Here is an 18,379-nt window from a genome sequence, read left to right as displayed (position 1 = left end):
GAGAGCTCCCTCTCCCTCAGAAGGGGGTGGATCTCCTGGGTGGGTGGGGCGGGGAGGAAGTGGCTCCCCTGGCCCCAGACGCAAGGTGCACCAGCCATCTTTAGGAGGAAGTAGGAACTCAGGGACAACCTGGCTGGCTGCACGGGAGGGGGCTGGGGCTCCCTCTGGGACTCTGCTGTGCCCTACAGCCCGCCCACCCTCCAATTCAGGCTCACTGCCTGGCCCAGCCCTCCTCGGGGGACCCTGATAGCATCGTGGGAGAGGCCAGCCCTGGCAGTCAGCATACCTCTCCGTTCCGCTTTCTCCCTAAGGGCACGTCCTCAGGCTGCACCTGAGGGGAAGGGTTGGTAGTTCCCCTGCTCCCTCCCCAGCCTCAGGCTCCTTCCTCTACCAGGGATGGGGGATGTCTGGCCCTCCCAGGGAACTCACTGGTCTGGTTCGCCTAGGCAACTGCAGGCAGAACTTGAAATGCAATAAATCTACAGCAAGCTCATTTTTTTTTAAAAAAAACTTATTTATTTTTACTTGACAGTCAATTGCAGAGAAAGAGAGAGAGCCTCCAACTGCTGGTTCACTCCCCAGACTGGCCAGTCTGAAGCTGGGCGCCAGATGTTTCCTCCAGGTCTCCTGTGCGCATGACTCCAAGCATTTGGGCCATCCTCCACTACTTCTCCATGCACATTAGCAAGGAGCTAGAGCGGAAGTAGAGCAGCTAGGACTGAAATGCCCACATAGGATGCTGTTGCCACAGAGGCTTCACCCATTATTCTATAGCACGCAGGTCCCATACCCCACTTGCTATTCTACTAAACTGTACTTAAAACTCGCCACCTTTAAGAAGTGTTCAGGGCTCGGCAGCATGGCCTAGTGGCTAATGTCCTCACCTTGATCCCATATGGCCGCTGGTTCTAATCCCGGCAGCTCCACTTCCCTTCTGTCTCTCCTCCTCTCAGTATATCTGACTTTGTAATGAAAATAAAATTAAAAAAAAAAAGAAGCGTTCAGTTTTCTTTTTAAGATTTATTTATATATTGTTAATCGGAAGAGTAGAATTTAGAGAGAGAGAGATGGAGAGACAGAGAGAAAGATTCCTCCATCTGCTTTATTCCCCAGATGGCCACAATGGCTGGAGCTGAGCTGATCTGGAGCCAGGAGTGGTATCCCTTGGACCAGCCTCCACTGCTTTCCCATGTCACAAGCAGGGAGCTGGATGGGAAGTGGAGCAGTAAGGTCACAGACTGGTGTTCATCTTGTTAGCCCAGAGGGCCTGGGGGAAGGTGGAAAACCTCTAGGTGGTGGCAGAAGTTCCCACCAAGAATTGCCGCCCTAGACTCTTTTAAATGGAACCAACCAATCAGAAGATAACACATACCTTTACCTCTAGCCCCATCATCACTGCTACTTAAGGAATGTATGGTTCAGTCCGGTGGCATTTCAGCGGCCTGCTACCTTGCCACCAGTGAACCTTGCCCAGGAGCAGACCCCAAATAAAAGTTTGGTTTTATCATCAGTCTCGGTAGTCCTGCTGTTTGGTGCGATTTTTGGTGCTGTTTGGTGCATATGCGATATTGGCACTTAGAGGAAGAGGATTAGCTAATTGAGCCATCATCCTTCCCCCTCGCCCCAATGTTCAGTTTTGTGGCATTGAATGAGTCCACCCTGACGGGAGACCCTTGCCACCCCCGCCCCTGTGCCACTCAACTGCCACTCTGGACTCACCCAGCAGGCACGCCATGCCCTGTCCCCACAGCTCCTGACAGCCACCACTCTTTCCTGTCAGACCACCCCAAGCAGGGCTTGCCTCACCAGCACTACCCTGGCCATGACCTCCACACTCCCAAACCTAGTCCCTCTTCAGGCGTGTCCTTGTCCACCAGGCTCCTAGTGGCTCCGGGGACACTATTCTCGCCTGGCTTATCTCTGAAGACCCAGCCTGCTGGGCCAATATTGACCCAAGCAATGGCCCCGCCCTAAGCCATACCTGGCAGGTTCAGAACACCATGTGTGACAAGGACAGGTGTGTGTGTGGGGGGCGCTGGGAGGGAGGGAAACTGCTGACTCAGGCCTGGAGCTCACTGCAGGACATAGCCTGGCCTTTTTGCTCTTGACCCGGACGGATGCGCAACCTTTATGCTTGGCTGCTGTGCCTCCCCTGGGCTTGAGGCTGCAGGAGTAGCAGTGACAAGGTCATCAGGGTGCGTGCGTGCGCGCGCGCACACACACACACACACACACACGGTCTGGGAGCAACTCCCCTGCAGGTGCCGTTAAAGGTCATAGAAGCCGCTGTGCCCATGAGTCCTTACTCTGTCGAGCAGTGGTGGTGATTCTGCCAGGGAGGTGGAGGTGACCCCACCTCAAGCAGCTTGGGTCAGAAAGCTTCAGTGCCAGCTAGAGAGAAGTGGGACAAGGTTTCCATCTGTGGCTCCCATGTACCAGTGCCCACCCTGCTTCTTCCCTCATGGGAAAGCCGGGCACTGACAGCTAGACAGGCTCTCAGCACCCCACTCTGTTCCCCCTGCCCTGGGAGGGGCTCCGGTATGCCTGTGGCTTGCCCACACGCCCTGGGTCTCTCAGAGTAAACCAATGCAAGCCACACCCTGTCCCACTCGCACCAACCTGAAACATTCTAGGGACACAGGACAGGGTCCTCTCCCTGGTTGTGCACTGAGGCAAAGTTGAGATGCTGCCCATTGGTTCTCTCACTCGGTGATGCTATTTGAAATGTGCTGAGGATGAGGCCGGCGTTGTGGTATAGCGAGTTAAACTGCCACTTCCAACACCGGTATCTCATATTGGAGTGTAGGTTCAAGTTCTGGTGGATCTGCCCAGCTGGCCTGTTGCGACCATCTAGAGAATGACCCAGCACACGGCCGATCTCTCCTCCTCTCCCTGTCCCTCTTTCAAATAACAAAAATGAACTTTCTTAAAAAAAAAAAGGAAAGGTCTGAGGTGGGGCTGGCACTGCAGCATTGCACGCTAAGCCTGTCTCCAGTGCCAGTGTCCTGTGTGGATGCCAGTTCTAGTCCCAGCTGCTTTACTTCTGATTCAGCTCCCTGCTTATGGCCTGGAAAAGCAGACCCAGCCGCTGTCTGCCTGCTCCTTGGAGCTGGACCACAGACAGCAAGACATGTGCAGACCACAACGCGTCAAGGGGCAGGGGGAAGCTGGGAGGTCCGAATCCCAGCTTATTTCCTGACAGCTTGTGTCATCAGCAGGGACATGGATAGGAACCCTCAACCGCCAGCCACGTCTGTAACCTGCATGCAAAGGGTGAGACCAGTTTGGGGGGGTAGGGGGAGTGGGATGAGGCTGGTGTTGGAGATGGTGAGAGAGAAGGACCCAGCTGGGAGAGGAAGCTGTTGGGACCTCCCTGGGCTGGGCCAAGGACATTGTCTGTAGGGTGTTCCTGTGACCAAATTATTGGGTGGCACTTCATTCTGGATTCCTTGCTGCGCGTTATGTGGTGTAGGGGCCTCGCACGATGGGGTGGTTCTCTCGGGGGTGGGAGAGTGGGACGCTGACGGCTGTCACTTTTAGGTGAAGGCAATTGGATAGGTGATCTTCAAGCTTCCCCTGAGGTCAAGGTCCGCTGTCCCAACCCCATTGCTCTACAGTGGGGATGCCAGCATATGGCATGCCAGAAGCGCTGGCATGGGGCTTCCACAGTGCACAGGGAACAGTGGGAGGGGGACAGCCACCAGGGCGAGCACTTCATCCATAGAGACAGGGAGCCACTTCACAGGTTTATTGTTGGCAGGGAGGACACTGCCACAGAGCCCTTGGAGAACAAGCCCGCTCCACCAGCTGCCCTTCCCAAGTAGTCCTGGGTGGTCTGCCACATTCAAATGTCCAATAGGGGTTCCTGATTTGCTCCCCATTCTGCACCCCAAGACACCGGCATCTGCACTACTTTGGGGGGTTTGGGTCTGCAGAGATGCCCCTGGGAGAGGGTACCAGCAACCAACCAGGCGCAGGTGAACGGTAAGAATGTGGAGCCGTCGGCTCCTCCCGAACCTAGGCAGGCTGTTAGGCACAGCGACCTTCTAAACACAGAGGTACACACACACGTTTTGTTCGCAGGGCTGTGTGCAGGGCCTGGATTTTTATTAGAAAGCCATCTTCGAAACACAAGGTTGTCAAAAAACGTCCCCAGGTTACAGACCGAGCACATTTCCCTTGTATACACCGAAAGTTCAAATGCTGTAACCGTGACAAGTCTGTGTCGCAAGGGTTTCTTGGTGTCCCCAAAGGCCATCGAAACCACACCATGTCAAAGGAGCTTTCCACCAGCCGTGCGGTGGGATGGTGATGTCCCTTTTTTGGGGTGCGGATGCACTGCCGACAGATGGCGAGACCATGAGACCAAACTTGGAAGATCTCAGAGAAAAGGGAAGACAAGGTGTGGCCAATGTTGGGCGTGCTCGGGGCATCAGGCAGGGTTCAAGACCCTTTGTCCAGGAGGCTGCACTTTGACTTGGTACAGAAAGGACCGTGGGGAACTCGGGAGGAGGTCTGGCTTTTCTTTTGGCTGACGAGTTAGGGTGGTATTTGAGTAACATGGGAAATATATGGTACAGAGAAACAGCTAACAGGTTTCATTAGGTTTTTAAAGCCCATCATTGTAATAAAAGGTCAGAATGCAAAATCATACCCGTATTTGCCATAGAAAATAGAAACCCCACACATTCATTTCACTTCTTGGCCTTGTCTTGAACAACTCTATTGCTTCATTTACATGGTGATGGTTTTAAAAAAATATAGTTATCTTGATTATGTACAGAAAGCAGAATCAAGGATGTGTTGAAAAGAAAAATGGGATTTTTGGAGTATGGCCAAGTAAGGGTGCCCAGGTTCTAGAACCTGCAGAGGCCTGGCCGGCCCTCCTAAGACACTGTCTGTGGCACTGGAAATCGAGCTGCAGCCCTAACAGCTCCACCCTGCGTGGGCTGTGGGCAGGAGGCAGCTGGCGTCCTCCCTGAGCGTTCCAGCCAGGAACTGTTAGTGCAGGGTCTGGCTCAAGGCCAGCCAAGTGCCACTTCCACTCCAGGTGCCCAGGTGGGGACACCCTTCTTAGGTCCCTGAAATACTCTGCATTTTCCAACCTCTCTGTCTCTCTTCCAAGAGGAGGCCTTGGGAAGCCGACAAGAGAGGGTGCAAGGTGAGGGGTTGCCTCCTCGGAGCAGGCAGGGGGGTCTGGGGTGATGGTAACATGTGACACACGCGTGACACTTAAGGCATGGGGGGGAGTGTCACTGAACAACTGGTTTTTCCAAATCAGGGTTTATGGCATGTGCAGCTCTGCCAGCGGTGATGTTGAGCAGGGAGCTGCTTTGCTTTTACTTGGCAGAGTTCAGGTCACCCAGGACGCGGGATGGGGCGCCCCTACTCCCCTCTGAGCAGGTCACATCTATATGCTTGGCAATCCGCGTGCAAACCACAGCACTGTTGGGAGGACTGGCAGCTGGCTCCATTTTGTGAGTGGAAACAAAAAACAAAACCAAAACCGGAATTTCCCTTGGACACCCTCCTCCCTTCCCCTACCACACACCAAATTTCCGGTCTTGTCCGTCCAGTGGGTTCCCTGGCCGAGGCTCAACCCACACAGAACTAAGGCCGCAGTGCCGACGCCAACGGGCCGTGCTGGAATGATTTCAAGGAGCAATACTTGACAGGCTCTTTTGTCGCCCAACAAGTGCTGTGGCATGGCTTAAACTCCCAACTGGGAGCGGCTGCTCAGAGGCCCCTGGCCACTCCTGGCCACTCCGCGCTGGGCTTCCCCAAGATCAGCTCAGGCACAAGGCTGTGCTTGGGAGGAAGATGCCTGGAGGCACACTTGGGCCGTGCCAGTTGGCAGCCAGTGCAGGCCACAGGTGTCAGGAGCCAACCAACAGGGTAGCTTCTCACAGGATCCGATGGCGACGCGGTTTCGAGAGGAGTACCTGGACCTCCATGGGGCACCAGCCCCTTCTGTCATAGTACCTGGTTGCATTGCCTGCCGGTTGGTTTGGCAGGTACTAGTGGGGGGGCCACGGCTGATGCAGCAAGCGGCATGGGGGTAGGGGAGGGACCCCTGCCTGACGCTGTGCAAGCCCGCGGTTTCGCAGTGAGCATATTCTGAGCGTAGGCACAGTGGCAAAGAACAGTGTAATAGCCGCTGGTCAGTTCCATTTGGTGGCAGCGCGGTTAGCAGCAAAGAAAACAACTCCCAAAGAACTCCATGTGTATCTAGTTTGTTGGAAAGATCGGAAAAAGAAAAAAAAAAACCCTGAAAAAGTTTCGGGGTTCGTTGGAACTTCTCTACCCTAGAACACCACCAAAACAAAGGATCAAACAAACTAGGATGGTGGGAAAGCAGAAGTGACAGGATGCCGCTTTCCGGGGGTAACACGTGACCTCGAGCAGTAACCTGTCACCATCAGAAGTAATTGTGGGAGGCGATGCGCTGTCGCTTGAGTGTCGAGCTGCGGAGTTGCAGGATACATTCTAAACTGGGTCAAAAACGAACGGGGACAACAGACAACACGGCCACAATATCACCACCAGGACGTGGCCCCACACCTGTCGGGGGGGTGTGACTGCCTGCTCCCCCACCCCGCCCTGCCGCACACACGCACACACGCATGCACGCTACCAGGTTCTAGAAAATGGCCATTTTTTTTTTTTTTCATCTCAGAGTATCGAAGACAATAAAAGACTAAAAGAGATCTGGAAATACATTGTGTAGAAAAATCAACTCTCAGCATTTAAAATAACATTCAAAAAGGCACTTCGTCCTGCGGGCAGGAGATTCTGAGCTGGGCCAGCTGCTCTGAGCTGGGCCAGGAGGGGCCGGGTTGCCGGGTTGTCCGCGTGGAGGGGAGGACGGCTGCAGGATCTCTGAGGGATGCAAGCTTTTTTTTTTTTTCTTTCTGTTATTTTTTCCCCCCCCGTTTTTGGTATGTTTTAAGAAAAAGCAAATCCAGTAAAAGGCATGTCCCTTTATGAAATCTGTTAAAAAGAGTTCTTTTTTTTCTTTTCTTTTTTTCTTTTGTAAAATAGTTGTTTCGGTTCTTTTAAAAAAGAAAACAAACCCAACAGGTAGGCAGGCAATGGCCACACTGAGCCCAAGGCCTGGAGCCGGGCGGAGGCCGCGGTTCCCAGTGCGGAGGGCAGCGGCTGGGTGGTGCAGCGACTGAGGCCGGGGCTACCTATTGCAGAGTCTGTGCAACGTGCTGTATACGTCGTCCTCCCGGCTCAGGCCCTCGAAGAACGGGATGAGGTCCAGCAGCTCCGTGTCCGTCATGTCATCGAACCAGGATTGCACAGGCACCTATAAGACAGCATATGGCGGAGCTGGGCTCAGTGGAGTGCTCTGAGGCTGCCCACCCCCAGGATATGCCCCATGTCCACGTGGGCATCACCATCATTGCTGTCACTCCGTCCCCAATCCGCAGCCACATGGCTCGGGCAGGCAAAGGGGAGCACCCCCCGACTGCGAGCTTGCGTGTGTGTGCGCGCGTGCGTCTCTGGTTTTCCTGCCACAGAACAGGCAGGTGGAGGAGAGGGATACAGGTCGATGTTGCTTTTAAGCTGTCAGGCTAGGCTACGCCCCCTCCCCTACCAGCCAGAGGCAGCTGGTGGAGTGAGGGGTCCGTTTGTTAGCCCAGCCCTCCCAGCCCCTGTGGAAACTTAAAAAAAAAAAAAAATCCCTTTATCTTATGAATTCTTGGATTTGGAAAAGTTCAAAAATCTCCAGAATGGTTTTCCTTTACATTAAAGAAAACAAAAAAATAATATCTTCACTCCAGCTTGTGTAAGATTGCCATTTGTAATAATGGAATTATTAATTGGAATGCATCCATGGGCTTACTGCCTGCAGTAATTGTACTTTTTTACACGTGTTTGTCATTAAGAATTTCAGTTAATTTCTTAAAGGAGACCATACAAGTTTTTTTTAAAAAGATTTATTTATTTTTATTGAAAGATATACAGAGAGGAAGAGAGACACAGGAAGATCTTCCATCCACTGATTCACTCCCAAGTGGTCCCAATGGCTGAAGCTGTGCCAATCTGAAGCCGGGAGCCAGAGCCTCTTCCAGGTCTCCCACGTGGGTGCAGGGTCCCAAGGCTTTGGGCCATCCTGCTTTCCCAGGCCCCAGGCAGGGAGCTGGATGGGAAGCAGGGCTTCCGGGATTAGAACCAGCATCCATATAGGATCCCGACGTGTGCAAGGTAAGGGCTTTAGCTGCTAGGCTACCACACCGGGCCCTAAAGTGATTTTTAAACACTTGCTCTGGAGTGGGTTAAGGTGCTGCTTGGGGTATCTGCATCCCACCTGAGCCCCAGCTCTGCTCCTAACTAGCTTCCATATGGAGGGTTTCCTTACAGGGAGTGGGTGGTAGCTGAGTGGTTGAATCTCTGACCCCTATGTGGCAGACAAGGATGGAGATCATGGCCCCTGGCTTTGGTCTGGCCCAGGCATTTGAAGTGGGAGCTCTCTCTACCTCTTAAGTAAGATAAGATAAAATAAAAGTTTAAGAGTAGTGGATGGAGCAGGCTAGGTTTGAGTTCTGCCTCTCTTATGTTCTGGCTCCCTGTTAATGTGCACCCTGGCATGCAGCGGTGATTTTAGGGTACCCTGGTCCCTGGCACTCAGGTAGGAGAGCTAGATCCACCATGATAATGGTATCCTGACTATACACCTCTCCCTCAAACAATAAATGCATTCAATTGTCTATCACCGACACTAATAGTATTGGACTGGTGTGTTGTGGTACGGCAAGTTAAGTTACTATTCATCATACCAACAACCCACATCGGAGCACCAGTTTGAATCCCTGCTGCTCTACTGCTAATCCAGCTCCCTGCTTAGGGCCTGGGGATGCATTGGAAATGGTCCAGGTCCTTCAGCACCCTGCACGCATGTTGAGGACCTGGAAGAAGCTTCTGGCTCCAGGCTCTTCATCAGCTCAGCTCTGGCTGTTTTGGCCACTGGCAGAGTGAACCAGTGGATGGAAGATTCGGTCTCTGTCTTTTTGTCTCTGTTTCTCCTCTCTGTAAATTTCTCTTTCAAATAAAAAATCAGATACATCTTCAAAATGCAAAAAAAAAAAAAAAAAAGATCTTTGTTAACAGTTGGATTGGAACAGCCAATCTGAATTCATGGTTCAGTTTTCTTTTCTGAAAAGATGACTTTTTAGCTCTGAACTGTAGCATGGTCTAGACAGAGAGCGCCTTCTAAGGAGCTTGGAAAGCACACCCCAATGTGTTCTCTAAAATGTCTTTTCCACTAACAACAGTCAGGCTTCATGGGAAAAGGGCTGATTCTAGGGCTAGTGCGAGAAATGGTAAGATGAGCCCAAAATGCCTTCTCTTATGAGAAAACAGAAATACTGTGTAGCTTTCTGGTATTGAAGAGGTCTCTCCCTCTAGCCAGAGGTGAACATTTCAGTGGGACTGACGTGGGACAGCAGGTGACGTCAGCATGCCGTATGGTCCAGGTCCCAGCTGCTCTGCTCTGATCCAGCTCCCTGCTAATGCACCTGGAAAGGCAGCGGAAGTTGGTGTAGATGTTTGGGCCTCTGCACCCACATGGAAGACCCTGATGGAGGTTGGCCTGGCTCATTCCAGGCTATTTGTGGCCATCTGGGGAGTGAACCAGCGGAGAAGAGACCTCTCGTTACTTCCGCCTTTCAAATTAAACAACAGAATAAAATTAAAAAAAAAAAAAAAGAATAATAAATTGTTCTATTGGAACATAAAAATAATTCATGAGTTCATATGCTACCAAAAAAGAAATTGACTTGCTATTTTGAGAGTTTGCTGGGTACCACCAACTCACTAGTCTGAAAACAGACTCAAAGCCAAAGAACTGGACTGCTACCATGCTTTCTTGTTTGAACATTCATTATGGATCAAATGGCTGACGAGGGCCAATTCTCCTTCTTTTGGGGGTGGGAGACCAAAGGAATTCCAGCCAAGGATGCAGCAAGAGTGATGGAATTTGGAAACCGCCATCTTGCCATTTGTAACAGAGGGCATAGGCAAGGGTTGTCAACAACTGCTAAAACCATGAGGTGAGAGGTCAGTGGACGGGCCGGGCTCACATCACCCAACTCCAATGGCCAATTGCCAATCTTTCTGAAGGCGGCCCAGCAAAGATGGCCACTCGGGAGGGATGCTGCAGCCCCTACTGGACGGCCTGAACTGCAGCCCCAGCTCTGCTTTTCGTCCCAGCTTCTGGCCACTGCAGGGACATCCTGGGAGGTGGCAGAGATATGTGTAATCGTTGCATCCCTGCCACTCACATTGGTCGGGGACCTGGACTGAACTCCTGGCTCTTCGCTTTGATCAGACACCTGGCTGTTGGCAGGCATTCGGAGAATGAACCAGTGGCTGTGGAACTCTTTGTTTCTCTGCTTCTCAAGCAAATAATCTATTCTAAATTAAATAGGAAAAAAAAAAGTGAGAGAGAAGTGGCAGGCATTTGGCATGGTGGTTAAGCTGCCTCTTGGGTTGCCCGCATCCCACATAGGAGCACCTGGGGTTCAAATCCCGGCCACTCAGCTTCTGGTAATGGGTATTCCGGGAGGTTGCAGGTGATGGTTCAAGTACATGGGCCAATGCTACCCCAAGCAAAGCCATGCCCGGGGCATTCCTGGGTCCTGAAGCCCACAGTCCAAGCGGAAGGAAACATGAAGAGGAGGGGGCGCCATGTGAGCACATTCTGGCTATTAGAGAATAAGAAACTGCTCAGTCAGGCGTGAGCACGGAGTCGTGTTTCTATTTCAAGATGGGTTATCTGAGGCTTCATGATGATTCATTCAAGATGAGCACACATCCATCTAAACCCATTTGGAGTGTTAATTCAAATCACGACTTCTCATTTAGCTAATGGACTGGTGTCTGTGGTGAATGAAGCTGCTGAGTTCTGACCCTCGGCTGGGCTAGCCTGGGGCTTGGCTGAGTCTGAGAAGCCTGTGTGTGGGAGGCTGTCAGGTGGCATCACCGGGCTGGGGAGGGGCGGGGGCACCTGCTGGGCAGATGCCCAGAGCTGATGCAGATCTTATTGTCATGGCATGCTCTTTGGAAGGGCTTTACTCATTTTTTATAAAGTATGCATTTATTTTACTTGAAAGTCTGTTATACCGAGAGGGAGACACACACACACACACACACACACACACACACACACAGATGTTCCATTCACTGGTTCACTCCCCAAATGGCCACAGGGACCAGAGATGAGTTGATCCAAAACCAGGAGCCAGGAGCTTCTTCTGGATCTCCCATGTGGGTTCAGGGTCCCAAAGACTTGGGCCATGTTCCACTGCTTTCCCAGGCCATAGGTAGGGAGCTGGATTGGAAGTAGAGCAGCCGGGACTTGAACTGGCGTGCATATGGGATGCTGATGTCACAGCTGGAAGACTAGCCTGCTACACCACTGCTTTACTCAGGTTTAAGAAAGATCCTACTGAAGGCGCTACCAGGGACCTGTGAGCCCTCAGAGATGATGCAGTCCTGGGTGGCAGCCACCAGGGATAGCAGGATCAATGGCACACAAAGCCTTTGGGAACACACCACCACAACTGCCCAAGAGAAGCCATGCAGCATCCGCTCACCGGTCCCTGGCGGCTCTCTCGCCACACAGTCCTCCCACTGCCTCTCCGACACTCCCGCTTGATTTCACCAGCTGACTCCCCCCAGCGTCCCCTTCCTGTGTGGGGTGGGTGCCCGTCCTGGCAGTGCCCCGTGAGCTGCCCACTGCCCTCCTGCCTGGGGCTGGGGTGGGCGGAGGTTTACTCACTGCGTTCTCAGGGTGGAAGATATACGAGGCAGGAGAATTGTCCACAATGATGACTTTGCTCAGCTCCCGCCCCAGGCGGCTCAGGTCCTTGACATAGTTCCCACGGTGGAAAACGCAGGACTCACGGAAGAGCCGGGCCCGGAACACACCCCAGCGGTCCAGGAGGTCAGCTACGGGGTCTGCGTACTGTGGGGAGAGGGCTTGCAATGAAGGCAGGGTACGTCTCGGGGAACTTCTAAAGGCAAGTGACCAGGGCCAGCACGTTGGCTCAACTGGCTTATCTACCTCCAAGCCCCGGGATTCCATATGGGTGCTAGTTCATGTTCCAGCTGTTCCACTTCCGATGCGGCACCCTGCTTATGGTTTGGGGGGGGCAGTGGAGGATGGCTCAAAGCCTTGGGCCCCGGATCCTGGCTTTGGATCAGCTCAGCTCTGGCCCTTGTGGCCACTGGGGGAGTGGACTAGTGGAGAGGGAGATGTCTGTCTCTCCTCTCTGCAACTCTGCCTTTGTAATAAAAACAGATGAATCCCTCTCTCAAAAAAAAAAAAAAAAGGAAAAGGAAAAGAAAAGGTACTTGTGGACGTGGGTGAGCCTCACGGGTGGGGTCTCCTCTGCCCCGGATCTGTACCCCTCTGCTGGGTCCTCAGCCAGCCCTCGGGGGACTGCCTCAGCCGCAGCTCCAGTCACCTCACATCCCACCTACACTTCTATGTTCCTCTTGTCACTGCCTTGGGTGGAACTCCTCTCCCATCAGCCCGGAAGCTGGCAGCAGCCAGCAGCAAGGGCACACCTCATATCCTCCCTGCTTGAGACTGTCCGCTGTGGCTCACTGCCCTAGAAGGTTCCCAGGCCTCGCAGGCCTCATGGCTGCTGTCCCACCCATGAGGGCCTCTGCCAGGTGCTGCTTGCTGGTCTGTGGGCTGCTCTCCGAGGGCTTCTGCGTGCACCAAGACCTCTTCCCGGGGTCTCCTCCTCATCTCCCTGGCACATGGGGGCGAAGCCCAGGTTCAGGGCTTTCTCCTCTCTCTGCCACAGCTCAAGCTCCTGGGCCTGGGGAGGAGCCTGGCAGAACACTGGGCAACTTGGCACTCTCTCTCTCTCCTCGTCATTACTCAGAGGAATGCCTAGGCCAGCAAAGCTGAGTTCCAGCTGCCAGGTTGCCAAGGATGGGGGCAGATGTGTGGGAGAGTGGCAACTGACGGTGGCTCCCTGGCTGTGGAAGCTACTGGCTGGCTCCCTGGAGCAGGTCTAGAGACAGGCAGCTGGTGCATCCGATTCCTGTCCCCCAAAACTCATCTTGTGTCCCCATCCGTGGGGACACAAACGGAGGTCCCCAACCCCATCAGAGTTGGGGTGGGTGAGATGGTCAGGCCTCCGATTGCCCTTGACTCAGCAGGTGCCAAGGGAGGGATGAAGCCACGGGGTGAGAGCGTAGGGTGGGGATGGGGGTGGGGCCTGGGAACCTGCCAGCTTCCTTCAACTATAGGCCGGTACAGACGTTGGCTAAAGAGTCAACTCCAGCTCCTTGGCCAAATGACTTCATCATCATCATTCCCCATCACAGTTAGTAAAGAACAGTGAGTGTGCAGGGAACCCTGCTGGGCATGCTCCAGGCAGGGCTGTGGCTGTGGCACTGTGTGTTAAGCCACCACCTGCAAGGCTGCCATCTCTCATCAGAACACATTCCGTTTTGAGTCCTGGTTGCTCCTTTTCCCATCCTGGGTCCCTGCTCCCCACGTGGGTAACCCAGATGGAATTTCAGGCTTCAGGCTTTGGTCTGATCCAGGCCTGGGTGCTGAGCTACTTGGGGAGTGAACCAGCAGATGGAAGATCTCTCTCCTCCTCTCCCTCTCTCTGTCACTCGTGAATTTTTTAAAGATATATTTATTCTTACTTGGAAAGTCAGAGTTACTGAGAGAAACGGAGAGACACACACAGAGAATGACAGACAGAAGAGAGAGACGTGTTTCACCCACTGGCTCACTCCCCAAATGACTGCAATGGCCAGAGCTGGGCTGATCCGAAGCTAGGAGCCAGGAGCTTCTTCTGGATCTCCCACATGGGTTCAGGAGCTAAAGGACTTGAAGTACTTGGGCCATCCTCTGCTGCTTCCCCAGGTCACAAGCAGGGAGCTGGATGGGAAGTGGAGCAGCCAGGACATGAACCAGTGCCCACATGAAATGCCAGGGTTTACAGGGGGAGGATTAGCATGCTATGTACCACGGCAGTGGTCCCCTGTCATTCTGCCTTTCAAATAAACAAATCAATCCACATGTATTAAAAATACGGGTTGGGCACTGTGTTCGGTTCTGGACTTGTGCCACTGATTGTGACAGATCATGCTGTTCTCACTCTGAAAGAGATGAAAGTGGTTTGAGTGGGAGAAGCAACTGGCCTGGCACCTCCGGGCTCCTTAGGGTATCAGAGCCCTTGCTCACTCAACACAAGAAAGCAGGATGGGTGGACCCCTAACTCTGCCCCCTCCCTTCACTCCACCCGCGAGATCTGCATGAGCTAAGCCCCAAGACACAGAGGCGTTTGGCTGCCAGTCAGCACATGAGCGTGTGTGTGGCTTCCCCGTCTGGGGACAGCTGGCTGCCAGCGGCAGTGACTGCATACGGCAGGCAATCTCGTGGAACAGCTGAGGTGTGCCCGGTTGCCATGGTAACCCAGAAGCTTTCGGAGCTGGCAGCGTGCAGTGCACATGGCCGGCGTCCATCCCATCTGGGGTGGGAGCCTGTCGCCATGGAAATGTCACCTCCCTCCCTGTCACCAAGGGCTGCCTGAAGAGTTCAGGGTGGGGATGGAAGAGGGACCAGGAGGGGAGTTCCGACTCACCTTGGCCAAGCTGGCGGTGAACAGCACGCATTCAAAGAGCTGCCCCATCCGCTGCAGGAACTCGTCCACATGTGGCCGCTTTAGCACATACACCTGCAACGGCACGGTGAGGCGAGTCCAGCGGTCAGGGCAAATGGTGGTGGCAGAGCCTGGGGCAGGGGCAGGGAGAGGGCAGGGGGTCTAAATGCTCCCCGCTGAAGCTGCGGCTACAGGAGGAGCCATGAGGCCACATCAGCACAGCAGTCCTCAGCTTGCCACTGTCACCTGACCCTTGCAGGGCTTACACTCTAGAGTAGATGCACGCTAAAGTATTGAAGAAGGATTATGGGGACAGCGGACACCCTTAGCAGAATCATACACTCCCCTCCTCCCAGGGAAGAGATCCCACCTCCCTCCCAGAAGGGTACATTTGGCCTTGGGCCCTGAAGATTGGATAGGAGCCCACCAGACCAGGAGAGATGATCAAGATGCTTGTAGGGAGGGGTAGGAGTATGAACCTGAAGCCTGGGGGCTGTTAAGACAATGGCCACGGGAGCCCATGTGACCAGGATGCAGGACAAGAGGTGAGAGGTCACAGCCCGCACACACAGCGCTTGGAACAGCAGACGGAGCAAGCGGGACAAACATAACAGGACGTAGCAGCAGAGAAGGGACGGGGCCGGAAGTGGGCAATTTTCAAGGTGCCAAAAGCAGGTGCTCAGGATAGCAGGGCCTCGGCGGGCACGGAAAGAATGGGGTGGACCCAGGGTCTGTGGCAGATGCTGGGAAGGGCCAGAGGAAGCGGGCTGAGGGTGGGTGCTGATCTTGCTGGAGGAGCAGGGAGGACACGCTGAGGTCCCCGGCTTCCCCACGTTGCTTGGAAAGCAAACTTTGCCACGCGCAAAGGTGGGAAGATGGGGTTGGGAACTCCGGTGCCTCCGGCAGGGAGGAGGGTCCTGGGCCCGAGGCCAGCGTGCAGGCCCGCGTCCCCGTGCAAGTAACCAAGAATAGGCCTCTTGTGACCTGCACAGCCTATCCTGGATTACTTGAAAGAGGCCACGGCCTTCGCCAGGGCTCTGGTCCTCCTGCTCTTGGCGCCAGTGGATGTGTTTCCTCATTCAGGAAGGAGTTTCGACCCTGGCCTTGGGGACCTTCCCCCACCTGGGTAGCCACTGCACAGGCAGGATGAAGGCAGAGGGGAGCTGGGCAGCCGTGGCGGTGGACGGCTGGTCATGTTCATGGCCACATGGGACGAAGCACCACTTTCTCTCCTAATTCCTGCCGCACCATCAAACGGCCTCCCTTTTCTCAGCAAGACCCCAGGTAATAAGATGTGGAGGCCTTCATGGGCTCTAGATGCCAACTTAATTCAGCTGGTGGCATCTGTAGACGTTGAAGGCAGCGGTGCTGCACGTGGGGGCCCAGTGGGGGCTTCTCATCCCAGGGACTGTCTCCTGGCAGGGTTTCTGGGAGAACAGGCAAGAAGGTGAGGATGATGGACAGGGAGGGACTTTGGAAGTGGAGCCCTCGGCCAGGAGGTAGGGGATTGGGACTCTTGCTTTCATTTTTTTCCCGTGGCTATGACCTTGGATCAAGTCTGTCCTCCGCTGAGCCTCCGTTTCCCTGTCCGATCAAAGGGGTGACTAGGCTTGGCAGATTTTCAAGGCCTTGCCCGCCCTGACCCCTACACTTATGAACCCAGGAACCCGCTCATGGTGTTAAGCAGAGACATTCTGTTTTGGTTCAAGTACCGAGAGAGGGTCTCCTCCTTGGGCTATGAGGCCAGGGGCTTGTCCTCCAGGGGCTTGGAGTTGACAAGGAAAAGGGTCAGACTACACCTGCTGGTAAACATGACAGACCTCTCCCCACTACCGTCTTCTCTCCACAGATGCCCCCCAAATGTCCAGGCTCATCTCCTGAGCACTTACACATATGTTCCTAAGTGACACTATTTCTGGAAGAGCTTTATGCAGATAAGGAGAAAAAAAATCCAAAAGAACTAAGATGATACCTGCCAACCGACTCCGGCATCTTTATTCAGAGCAGCCTGCCGGCACCCCCAAGCTCACACTCTCCCCCCATTTTTTCCAGTTGGGCATTTGCTAAAGCTTCTCTGAGAGGGACCCTGCCAGTGGCACTGGGCATGAACACATTTCCCCAGGAATTGTGCCACAACCAGTGGCTTGTGGCTTTCCTCCTCTGGCCTGTTAGGAGAGTTGTGGAAAGTAACCGCAGGAGGAAGTTAGGACCACCGGGCTTGGCCACTGTGGCAGAGGGGGGCAGTTAAAAATCACTCTCGCACAAAATCTGCTTCCATTTGATTAATAAAAGTATTACCGAAATGAGACTGTAGAAAGAGAGTTCACCGGAAATGGAATCCGTCAAGAAACGTTAACCCAAACTCAGACTCGGCTGAGTCTTACCTGATGTATAGTTCCATCGATCTCAACCGGCACAATAAAATCAGCATTACTAATAGGCTAGAGGGAAAAGAAACTCCAGTTACTACGTCTGAAACGGGAAAGTGAAAGTGGAAATTTGAGCAAGGAAACCATCTGAGACCAATGTTTTGCTTACTGGGGAAAAAAAAACAGCCCAAGGGGAGGATGGTTGGTTCCTTGAAATAGGCACATGTGGGAAAGAACATTTTTGTTGTTGTTGTTCTGATTGGGGCCATGTTTCCAGCATCCCAGCCCAGTCTCAACCACTGAAGTGGGAGAAGCCTGGCCCAGAGCCCAGAGGGGCTGATGGAAAACCACTGGTGGCCACCAGGGGGCGGGGCTGAGAGCCTGAGGACAGCCCAGAGGCTCCCAGTTGTTGGCAGACAACAGGATTGGGACCCACAGTTTGGGCTGCTCTGTGATGGGTGGCCCAAAGCGAGGCGGTCGGCACAAGACCCACAAGACAGGGCCACCGGGGAACAGAGGCTGTAGGTCATGATCTTAGCAGGCACCTCCATTTTCTGGATCTACCTTTCTTCACTATTTCACAGCCACAGTCATGAATCTGTTGAGTACCCAAGGCTCTATCCAGTCCCCAGAATCTATGCCTTCAGGCACTAGCCAGTGGCCTGGCACCATCTCTTGCTCTCTGCAGGGGACAGCTGGCTACCCTAGGTTTCCCACACATCCAGAAGTTTTCAGTTCCTTGCATAATGTCGGTGACATCTGCCATCACACGGCTCTTCAGCAGTCAGTATGTTCTCAGTGAGAGGACTTGCATGGAGTTCCAAGTGGGATTCCACAAATTAGGTAGAATACCACTTCAATAGCCCAACAGAACCTTCATCAGCCTGGAGCAAGAGGAGCCAGTGGTTGCCAGCACCGGGCATGGAGGGTGTGAACTCCCCAGCTGAGAGTCTGAGCAGGGACCTGCCTCAGTTCCATTGCCGTATCCATGAACACACTGCTTCAACACACAGCCGGAAAGCATGTGGGACTGTCAGGGCCATGGTACTGTTCTCCCAGCGCTCAGGCGGGGCATCTGGGAATGCAGATCACAGTATATTTGCTGTATTCCATAATTTCACAGCAAAACCACACAGGGATGCTAACGTCTTTGATGTGTGAGTAGGGAGGGGGCACGGGAAGGGACTTGACGAAGCACTGGGCTGTGGACAGAGAAAAGCTATTCACCAGCCAATAGCACCTTCCTGCCCGCATGTGCTGTACAGCTGCACATTTTCCTGGGGAGAGAGTTTAGTAGCTTTCAACACTACTAGATATGTCAAACAAGCTAACCCTCTGTTTTGCAGCGCCCACATTCCATATGGG

At 53.5% G+C, this 18,379-nt stretch overlaps 1 protein-coding gene across 1 annotated transcript in view; it reads right to left on the bottom strand.

The window, feature by feature from the left end:
* Positions 1–7,092: 7,092 nt before the first annotated feature.
* The window catches only part of CTDSPL (CTD small phosphatase like), a 104,990-nt gene continuing 93,703 nt past the window's right edge, over positions 7,093–18,379 (bottom strand). Inside the window, exons 4-7 of the mRNA XM_058657064.1 lie at positions 17,030–17,086; positions 14,628–14,720; positions 11,789–11,974; positions 7,093–7,312 (exon numbers count right to left, since the gene is read on the bottom strand). Coding sequence (XP_058513047.1) covers positions 7,187–7,312; positions 11,789–11,974; positions 14,628–14,720; positions 17,030–17,086 — 462 coding nt within the window. The 3' untranslated portion in view covers positions 7,093–7,186. The remainder of the gene's footprint in view (positions 7,313–11,788; positions 11,975–14,627; positions 14,721–17,029; positions 17,087–18,379) is intronic.

This window comes from Ochotona princeps, chromosome 30 (assembly GCF_030435755.1).
Source record: "Ochotona princeps isolate mOchPri1 chromosome 30, mOchPri1.hap1, whole genome shotgun sequence".
NCBI classification, from domain to species: Eukaryota; Metazoa; Chordata; class Mammalia; order Lagomorpha; family Ochotonidae; genus Ochotona; species Ochotona princeps.
This window is presented reverse-complemented; position numbering and strand designations above follow the sequence as displayed.